General features: G+C 37.7%; 1 protein-coding gene across 2 annotated transcripts; it reads right to left on the bottom strand.

Moving 5' to 3' along the window:
* Positions 1–5108: 5108 nt before the first annotated feature.
* LOC135102423 (endoribonuclease CG2145-like) lies at positions 5109–10691 on the bottom strand. Of its 2 annotated transcripts, XM_064007697.1 has the most exons (6): positions 10490–10691; positions 9066–9167; positions 8583–8763; positions 7229–7428; positions 6869–7095; positions 5109–5752 (listed from the first exon to the last, which is right to left on the bottom strand). In XM_064007697.1, exons 1-6 carry the CDS (start codon positions 10539–10541, stop codon positions 5522–5524), a joined length of 993 nt encoding a protein of 330 aa, XP_063863767.1. In that variant the 5' UTR covers positions 10542–10691; the 3' UTR covers positions 5109–5521. The 2 variants fall into 2 exon arrangements, with proteins under 2 accessions (XP_063863767.1, XP_063863768.1); XM_064007698.1 differs by lacking the exon at positions 9066–9167.
* Positions 10692–10875: the final 184 nt, after the last annotated feature.

The raw sequence follows: 10875 nt of genomic DNA, 5'->3' as shown, positions 1-10875 counted from the left end.
CTCTCTCTCTCTCTCTCTCTCTCTCTCTCTCTCTCCTGGAAATAGAATTTTGACAAATAGACCTTATATTTTATGTTTATCAGTGAGATAATTCTCATGCATAGTACCTGAACAGTGCACATAGGACAAAATTTTCTTGCATATGCACACTAGTGTAGCTTTCAAACACTAACATCTTTAATTTTTACTGATCATTATTCATAGATCTCATTTTATATCTTTTGTCAATTCATGTTTTGAAGTAGGACACTGAAATGTGGCCATTTTTCCCTATTTTTTATTAATGTAATGCATCTTTGATATTTGATAGCATATAACTAAAATATTGAATATCATGGATATGTATGATTTTCATTCTATGAAAGTTAACCTGTATATATATATATATATATATATATATATATATATATATATATATATATATATATATATATATATATATATATATATATATATATATATATATATATATATATATGTATGTATGTATGTATGTATGTATGTATGTATGTATGTATGTATGTATATATATATATATATATATATATATATATATATATATATATATATATATATATATATATATATATATATATATATATATATATATATATATACATATATATATATATATATATATATATATATATATATATATATATATATATATATATATATATATATATATATATATATATATATATATATATATAAATATATATATATATATATATGTGTGTGTGTGTGTGTGTGTGTGTGTGTGTGTGTGTGTGTGTGTGTGTGTGTGTGTGTGTGTGTGTGTGTGTGTGCTTGGTTTCTTTGAAAGCTATAGCACTAAACTTCAGGCTTGCAGAACTTGGAGTACTGAAAACACCATAAAATGCTTATTTATGCTAACCACATAACCAAGCACTATGAGTGTGTTTTGTCCTCACATTCAGTGTGACATTGTGACATGGCAGTGTGGCAAAGTGTAGATAACAGGGTCTTAATCCTGTTGTTATAAGTGAATCAGGATTTCTGAGCCAGTTTCATCCATACAGATTACAATGCACATCACAAGTGGCCACACAAACCATATCACACTCACTCACTACACCCAACATAACATTTAACCACATCTCATCCTCTACACCATGCAACACACAACACTCAACCACACCACAACCTACAACACATGCCACACAACAGAAGCACACACATCATGTACATCATACCAGGCACACAACAGCCTATACCAAACTTAGTCACTCAGCAATCCACATCACTCCCAGCCACACCACATATTACTTGCATCACAAGACCCATACATAACTCACATCACACAGTGATACTTTATAGCCTAGTACTGTTTCCCTGTGTTTTCTCTCTCTCTCACTCTCTCTCTCTCTCTCTCTCTCTCTCTCTCTCTCTCTCTCTCTCTCTCTCTCTCTCTCTCTCTCTCTCTCTCTATTATTATTATTATTATTATTATTATTATTACTGTGGGGAGGTGTTGCTAGATGGGATGGTACTGTGAGGCATGGGGTTATGTCTACTGGCCCCTGTTTTCCTGGCCATGTGCAGTGAGCCAGAGCTCACTGCACATGGCCAGGAAATGTGATAGACTCCCAGGTCTCATGGGTGGAAAGGCAGATGTGTGGCTGTGAGAGTCAGTTGGCACTGAGACAAGAGAGGGCAGATGTGGAGCAGAGCAATGGAGGCAGCAGCAGTGAAGAAATGAGTCCAGTGCCTGCGGGTCTTGAGGCGGCAACTGTGTACATGTAGTGACCAGAGACATGGATTGCATGAGGTGCTGTAGAGGCCAGAAGGAGCATCGGCCTGGAGGAAGACCACAGAGGGTAGATGTCAGCTGGCTTTGGAACCTCCCTGCTGCTGGAGGAACAAAGGCTGATGGAGCCTCTGTGAGGTGTCTGCTATGTATCTGAGGGCTGACTTGAAGGATTGCATGAGAAATACTGTAGCTGTGAGGGTTACTGGCTGCTGGAAGTGCAGCTGAAGGGGGACTCTTTGTTGCATCTTCATAGCCTCTGTGTCGTGCTTCCTTCCTGTGGTGTCCTGTGAGACATGAAATAATTGTGCCCTATCCTCTAGTTATGAAATATATGCCTATGCTGTGCATATAGTGCTTGCATGTCTTTGCCTTGTATTCCACTACTATGCCAGTCCCTTTGAGTTGCTTCCACCTGCATTGTGGTGCCTGGTGATTGAGTGCTGTCTTGACTATTCCTCTGTGAGTTAATGCCTGCCTGGGTGGTGATGTCATAAGTGGGATCATCTGCAACAGTGAGTGCAGTGTGTCGCAGTGACTTGTGGTTGGGGCAGGCAAGATGGAGGACCGAGGTTTGGATGAGATTGCCACATGCTGGTGCAATTAGTGACCAGAAACTAGATGAGTTGATGAAAATTATGGCAGCAATGGCACAATATAAACCAGAAAATAAATGCACAGGCACAGGACTTGTGTGAAATACTGCAAAACAGACTAATGGCAAAGAACCCCCAACAGTTCTCAACTGAACTTTATGAGAGTCTGGGATGAGCTGGTGCAAAGCTGGATTAAGTGAAAGTTTAGACTGAAGGGCGCATGGAAGCTGCTCTCCCTCTCTGCCATGGTCTGCCATGGTTCAATGACATGGCAGAAGATGAAATAAGAGAATTTATTGATGAGCATTACACTGAGCTGATGGAAGAGGATCTGGCAGATTTGGTGGACTCAGGAAAGGAAGAGGAAGACGAAGCAGAGGGGAAATAAATTGAAGAGCTGCAGAAAATTGCACTGGAGAAGTTAAGGGAGATGACCAGGCATGCTGAAAGTCTGAAAAATCTTGACTATGGAATAGATCCCTCCATGGTGTGAACTCTTGAATTCTTAAGGGGAGTGGAGGATACTTTTCCTTCATATAAGAACATAATGGAGGAAATGAAGAGAGAACTTCCCATTACCATGTTTTTAGCCACCAAAGGACATCACCTCTCACTGGTAGGAGGGAGGGTGAGCCACCTGTAACCTGACAAGGACATCATCACCAGATGTGACAGGTGACATCTGTACATGATGACCCTGATGATCTCCCCATCTATCCTCCACAAAAGGTACATTATATAGTAAAATAAGCATTTCATTGAAGATTTTCTTGCCATGTTTGTATCAATGCTCAGTATGGTACAGTAAAATGAAAAAAAGTTCAATGAATATTTTCTTGTGATAGTTGTTTGTATAAATGCACAGTATAGTAGTTAATGAAACTTTCATTAAAGATTTTCTTGCCATATTTGTTCATATAAATGTGCAGGACAGTAATCTTGATATTATGTTAAGCAAAATTCTGTGTTTGTTATTTGCAGCAATGACTTGATGACACATGTCCCTTTGATTCCATCAAGGTGAATAAATGTGAGATTATTTCTTTTATAGTCTTTTTGTCATTTTATTAGCAAATGATGGTGCATAGCACAATAATAAATTATTTTGTTGACCTTGTGCGTGACATGATGCACACTCACGTCACTCCCACAGTGCATCACCTGAGTGTAGTGTGGCTGTTTTGTGAACCTTAACTTAAGAAGACCCTCAATTGGATCCACTTTGCCTGTGCTACAGTAAGTAACATCTTTCTTTTTTGTAGGATATCATATAAAGTATGTTGACAGTAAAGTTTTTTGCAATAAGGATGCAACATGGAGGAAACCGAAACATTGCATAAACCAGAAGAATATATGAGGCTCTCTGGCAGTTGAGTGCACCCGTTAATGGTCTGTGACGAGTTAGGTTTACTCATATTTTAGATGAGTTGCACACAGCAACAAAAGATGTTATTTCCTCGTAAGTAATAGGTGGTTTAGTAACTGTTGGTGGGTGATATGGAAAGGTATGTGACAGTAACTTGTGGAAGTCAATTCAGAAAGCATGCACTAAAAACATCTCAGTTATCAAATCTGTACTAAAACTTTTAATATGTAAGTGTGCTCAAGAGCCACCTTCTGTCTTGAGTTGTCATGTCAGATATTATCAGTGCTCTGCCCTCCCATGCAAATGATCAGACTAGTTGGATGGCATGTGGACACTGACACCGACTCAGAATTTTGTCATTTTTTTTTTGGTGCCAGCTGTATATCCAGGCCCACCATAAGGACTGACTACAGTTTTGTTCAAAATGTTTATTTCTGATAGAGATTAATCAGTTATCTATCTATTTTTTAAGTGTCATTCAAGGTCTGTCATCAATGGGACAATATGTCAATGCTGAGTGACTAAGCAAAACTACATTAGAAAAGTACATGAGTGTACTTAAAAGTATTGTGTAGGACTAAAAATACATTTGCTAGAGGTGCATAATTATATTTAGATTCTATATATACAAATATACTTGAAATTAAAGTGTATATATATATATATATATATATATATATATATATATATATATATATATATATATATATATATATATATATATATATATATATATATATATATATACTAACTCATTATAATTGATAAATTGATACCATATCAATTAGTAAAGTTGATGCAGGATGAGCTGGTCTAAAGCCCCATCTCCTACCTCTTTTTTCAGCAGGGTAGCTGATTGGTATATTCATGAAGCTTTTCTGATTTTTCAAACTTTTATAATTAAAATATTTTTAATCACCTTTGTAATCATCCCTGCTTTGAGCTAATAAATACAAAAATGTCAAGAAAATATCAAAGTATACACCTCACTGGAGAAAATGTGGAAACAGTTACAAATGATCCAACAAAAATGTGGATGGTGGAACATCCACTAAAGATGTGTTGCATGTTGACAAGTTAGTGAATTAAATTATGTAAATAATGTATGTATGCACATTTTTTCCACAAATTTTCTAAAGGATTAATACTTTGATATTATTATTGTCTTCTTACTGATATTTTCATAACAGTTTACAGCAAGACTTAAATATACTAGTGATAATATTATTCTGAAAACTGATAACAAGATAAATGTAGAGTATCACTATTTGCTTGGTTTTATAAATACATATTTGAATGAATATATATATATTAACCAGAGGAAAAGAAAAATATATTCCATTAGTGAAAACATAAAAAAACATTAGCTTTTGCAATGTCTTATAAAACAGATAATAGCTCAGCACCTGCAAGATAATGTGATAAGACCATTATGGCATCAAAACTCAGCATGTATGTACACACACTCAAAGAACTATCATGACACATTCAGCATGATACAAATTGACACCAAAGATGGATGTCAGTATCCCTGCACATATTTAGTGCAGCTGCACCTGCAAGAGTCAAATGAGAGGCACTCATAAATGAAACAATATATATTTGCTGGATAGATATTAGCTATATTCAGTGCTTCTCCCATGTGTGTTCTGCTTGATCCTATTTGGCACCCTATAAACTGACATGCTTACCAGCCCTACTGAGACTACTTGGTTGTTCATTGTGGAACTCATCACACCACACTGTAATGATATCTTTCTGAGTGTGTGTACATTCATATACTCTGGATTATATCTCTGGGTAAGCACTACCCACCAAAGTTTTGCCTTGGTAAGACTGTGTCCAAGTTTGGATCTGGAACTTCTTTCCAGCAAGCTGAACTGGGCATCGAGAGTTTGGCTTGGCAAGGAAGCAGAGGGTGTAGAGGGCCATCTCCAGCTCTGGGGTAGTACCTATAAACACTGTTCCAACAGGCTTGGTATCAGACAGCCACACAAACCTCATCTTGATTATTTCACCCTGCATGAATTGATGCTGAGAGTTAGTTTCATAATTAGTGTGTGTGTGTATATATATATATATATATATATATATATATATATATATATATATATATATATATATATATATATATATATATATATATATATATATATATATATATATATATATATATATATATATATATATATATATATATATATATATATATATATACCTATTTCAATTTTAAAGTGAGTGTGTGGATGCCCTGTCTTGTTGACCACTCACTTAGTGAGATAAAAGTCTGGTAGGGAGAAATTTAATTTTAATTAAAGAATAACTTTTTAAATATTTTTGTAATAGCCTAGTACGTAACTGGTTTTTTGCTTATTATTTCTCGGTGATATTTTTAATTGAGAAATTTCCTTTGCACTGATGTCATCTTCTATCCTTCTGTGCCTCAAACTCATCTTCTCACTGACAGAACTGCGGCTATTTATTTAAAATATTTTTTTATAATACAGTAAAATAATAACATACCAGGCTGAAATATAAAAGGGGGTAGCTGAGACAAGATGCCATGACTTGCTTAAATATAGGAATACAGAAAAAGGTGTCAACAGTCCCCATGTTGTGTGCCTATTGAGTTCCCTTTTACAAGAAGCAAGGAATGCAGTGACAGTGTTCTTTCAATCCAGCCATAAAATGGCTTGTCTAGGCGTGAATATGTTACTTTGATTATTAACTTAAGTTTATTTTATTTATTTATTTATATTTTTTATTTGTGTGTGTGTGTGTGTGTGTGTGTGTGTGTGTGTAATGCTAACCACCAAGCTCATGCTACACTTTTTAAACAAGTAGTGCCAGCAGATGACTTAAAACCTCAAAGTTACAAGCACATTACTAGTAGTTGTTTGGGCTGATTGTGTGTACATTATATTCAAAACAATGTCACTCTGGGTGGACTAGAAGCATACTTGTAGGATGAAATCTTGAGGGGGGGAAATGAAGACCAGATGTTGAAAAAGAAAAGAAAAAAAATCCCCAACAACTTGGTGAATTGTCTCCAAGCATGTGAGGCTGACCTATACAAGTATGAAACCTAATTATAATGAAGACTGAACATTGTCTAATATTACTGCTCTTACTCACCTTGTTACCCAGATCTAGCTTTTTAATGTAACCTTTATAGTCAAGGTCACCTTCTCTCTCCTCCTTCAAGAAACTTAACCAGTTGTGGAAGCCTGACACCTTCCTGTTCTTCACCTCCCCAACAAACACATGCTCAAAGCCAGATGATGCAAGGTGTCGACCACCTCGAGTGTATGGAGTGAACCAGATTAGCTTGAGTATGTCTCGGAGTCTGCCCTGAAGGAGATCTGGGCAGAAAAGATCAGCCTTATAACAATGACCAAAATATCACACTAGAAACATGCATGAGCAAAACATTCATCGTTGCATCAGAGTGATGCACATTGTATTTCAATTTGAAGGAAAACATCATAACTGCACCTTTTTGCTGCAGAATGGTCTCAAGTTTCTGCATGACAGGAGTCTGCATAAGTGCCTGTAGGAATTGATTCTCTTCAGCTCTCTCAGCATTGGTTATTGTTTCCTGTCTTGTTGTTTGTGGCTCATAGTTATCTAGGAGTTGCTGCATGAGTCTTACAGTGTCCTTGGACAGAGATGTGCCTGGCACAGATGTGAACAAACTGTAAAAGGGCAAATACCATAGTCCAAAACCTTGAAATTTTATCTGGAGATAAACTGTTAGTTGTTGTAGCAGCAAATCATATAAGGGGTGATTTTTTTTCTCTCTCTCTCTCTCTCTCTGACTTTCTTACAAAAGAATACTGTACTCAGTTGTAATTGTTGATCAAAACAGTAACAACAAGCCACATCATTTCACAGTACAGTCTACTTGGAAAGTCAGTTTGCCAGGTGGTGAACAAGCTGATTAATTGCATCTCTTATTTATGGCTAAGAGTGAGTTAACTTGTTGCATGAAATCTTTGTTCACTGATCTTTTGACAACAATGATGTCTTCTCAACAGTATGTGGCAGGACATATGCATTCAGCTACTTTGTGAAGCCCTCAAGGCAGGGTTTAGGTTAATATGCTGTTTTGTGCCTTGCCATTAATTTTTGGTTTAGTGCGTGACATTTGGTGTGTGTGTTTGTGTGTGTGTGTGTGTGTGTGTGTGTGTGTGTGTGTGTGTGTGTGTGTGTGTGTGTGTGTGTGTGTGTGTGTGTGTGTGTGTGTGTGTGTGTGTGTGTGTGTGTGTGTGTGTGTGTGTGTGTATATGTAGCCCAGTGTGTTGACCAGGAGGGTTACTACTAGGGAGGATGTAATTGGGATTGCTTTGTAAAAGGAAGACATTCCAATCAACAACAGTTGGCTCAGACAGCCGTGAGCGTGCATGGTGAAGTGATTTGTTGAGGAGTGAACATAGGACCTGCCTGCACCTAGTCTGTAGTCTGGCATGCCTAAATTAATATCCACAAGGACCCAAAAAGGGATTAGAAGGACCAAGAAAGTACAAGACAAAGCAGTGCAATTCTGTTTTGGTCCTTGTGGATATCAATTTAGGTCTACAGGCTGCAGAATGGATGCAGGCAGGGCCTATGCTCCCTCCTCATCTGGAATGCAAGTGATGCCATGATGAGAAATATGGAACATGTGAAACAGTGGAAGTGAGACTGTTAACAATGAAGAATGACTGGAAGACCTGAATAGTCTTTGGTAATCTTTCTATTCACTGCCTTTTGGAGGATTTGGAAATTACAGTTTATGTGATGTGTGTCACGAGATAGTGTGGCATACAACCGGTAAGCAGTAAAGAAGTAAAATTAATGAAAGCCTCACGGGCGTGGTGCAGCATCCCCTGTAGCACTGCCTGAGGTCTGGCCCTGCACATTGGTGGATGGCTGGGTCATTCCTGTATCTAAAGCCAACAGCTCTTCACTTGCAGCTCGCAGCTGAGCAGTTGACATGACACTATTTGTTGAACTTCTGCTTCTACTTCCTCCTTGTCTCCTGCTTCCTCCTAGATATGATGAGTGCTCAATCAATGAACAGGTCTAATGTCAACCATTCCACTGTATATCATGGCAGTTTACTGAATTAAGAGTTCCTGGTAACATTACTGGGAGTAGTTCAACATTCAGATGCTGTGATACTTTTTATGTTCAGAAGTGCTGCTGTGGTATTTACTTTCTTTTCATCTTGTTTTTATTCATAGCCTGAAAAGTTGTAAACTAAAGGTTTACTAGATTTATGCTTGTTGAAAATTATCAATCAATATCAACATTGTTGATATTGATTGAAACAATTTTTGACTCACTGTACCTGCACGATTTTGGGAGGATGCTCTTACTGTCTGAATCTCTGGCTCTACTGTAGGTGGTGCTATGGTGGTGGTGGCAGCATGCCTTCCACAGCCTGCAGCACCTGGGAGTGACAGTAGTGCCTCAAGACACTGTGTCCATTGTCATGCGTATGTACATGGACAGTATTTTGGCATACAACATGATCACAACAAACAAAAAATGAAGGATGGACAACATTTACATAACAGAAGCACATAATGAGTGCAAACACTACATCCAGAAAGCTGTAACACAGCAAATTTAGTGAGGACATAAATGCACATGCAATATTACACAGGAACACTTAAACAATAAACTTTGTATTTACATGATATAAACGTGTATAGTCACAAGTTGTGTAGTACATCTAAAATACACCTGTAATAACATAGATCACATACATATACATTTTCTATGCCACACTATTTTTCATGTGGCATAAATCATGTGATGCACTGGCATCACAACCAAGATACACAGATATACAAGTGCATACATAAGTGTGTGTGTGTGTGTATGTGAAGATGTTTAACTTTGATATACTGAAGCAGAACACATGGTTTTATAATAAACACCTTAAATGTTGATTCTTACAGTCACATGCATGATATATGACTTGTACATGATTTGTATTCTGAGGAAGGCAATGCATGCATACTTTTGTGTAATTATATACAAATGTTCATTCCATGAGGGATAGAGATTCAAAATATGTCTGTGAAGTGTTGAGATGTTTCTGCATCATGCAGCATAATGGATCCAAAATAACTACTACATCAGTGACTACTGTACCTTGCAGCCTTCATAGTGTGTCTGAGGTGAGGGATGAATTTTCTTGTGTAGATAATACATTGTATAAGAATGAAGTGTTGTATATGCATACAAGGAACACACACACACACACACACACACACACACACACACACACACACACACACACACACACACACACTCCTAATGAACAATTCCGCAATATCCCAATTAGGTAAATTAAAACATGCATTACTCGATGTATTATTATCAATAGCAACAACAGTAATGCTAGAAATTCACCAATGGAGTCAAACAAGAATAATGATGCTAGCATGAGAGAACCAAAAAATAAGTTCAGGAACACGTGCAGGCAAACAGTTCCTCTGTCTACGAGTGTTGCCAAGCTGCGCGAGGCACTATTTCGTTGTATTATCGCCTGGCACAGACGATGAAGAACTAAAGATGCGTAACAAAATACATCCATGAAGGTAAATTCTTTTCAGAATGAGGTAAGTCTGTTCTTTGATAATTTAGCTATTATATCCCATGCATACAAGTAAAACTACATGGGTAGTGTTATAGTTTGCTGCCCTGCAATCAGTCAGCTTTTATAAGTTTATCGAATGAATAAATAACAGGTTGTCATCTCACCTGCCGCGGCGCACAGCACCACCACCAGCGTCACGCACCAGCAACCCCTCATCCTCACAGCGAGAGGTGCAACCAAAAATTGTTGATTGTTTTAAGATGACGCGTCAAGGCGTACAGTCGCGTCCCTCAGTGGGATAAACCGAATACTGCTTCCTCTGCCCGCTGCGATGACGGGGCGTCCATGTGTCCTTGACGTGACGAGCTCGCCATAGGGTCTGCGTCGGTCTGAGATGATTGGACCGTGCCGCAGCTTTCTCCACGTTGTGCCTTGTCCGCAGTAGTGACTTGCGTCATGATACAGTATCCCCGGAAAAAAAAAAAAAGTCGGTTGCGTGCTTTACATCAGTTTACACTCACAGGACGTGGTAGAAAATGTTATCGTGTTG

Source organism: Scylla paramamosain, chromosome 7 (genome assembly GCF_035594125.1).
Source record: "Scylla paramamosain isolate STU-SP2022 chromosome 7, ASM3559412v1, whole genome shotgun sequence".
Classification (NCBI taxonomy): Eukaryota; Metazoa; Arthropoda; class Malacostraca; order Decapoda; family Portunidae; genus Scylla; species Scylla paramamosain.
This window is presented reverse-complemented; position numbering and strand designations above follow the sequence as displayed.

Bases quoted from the DNA above. Each gene is read 5' to 3' on its own strand.
- LOC135102423 (XM_064007697.1), bottom strand. From the start codon at position 10,541: ATGAGGGGTTGCTGGTGCGTGACGCTGGTGGTGGTGCTGTGCGCCGCG. The intron at 9,168-10,489 runs GTGAGATGACAA...TGTCACTCCCAG, and splicing joins GGTGCTGTGCGCCGCGGCAG to GTGCTGCAGGCTGTGGAAGG. The intron at 8,764-9,065 runs GTACAGTGAGTC...CATCATATCTAG, and splicing joins ATCCTCCCAAAATCGTGCAG to GAGGAAGCAGGAGACAAGGA.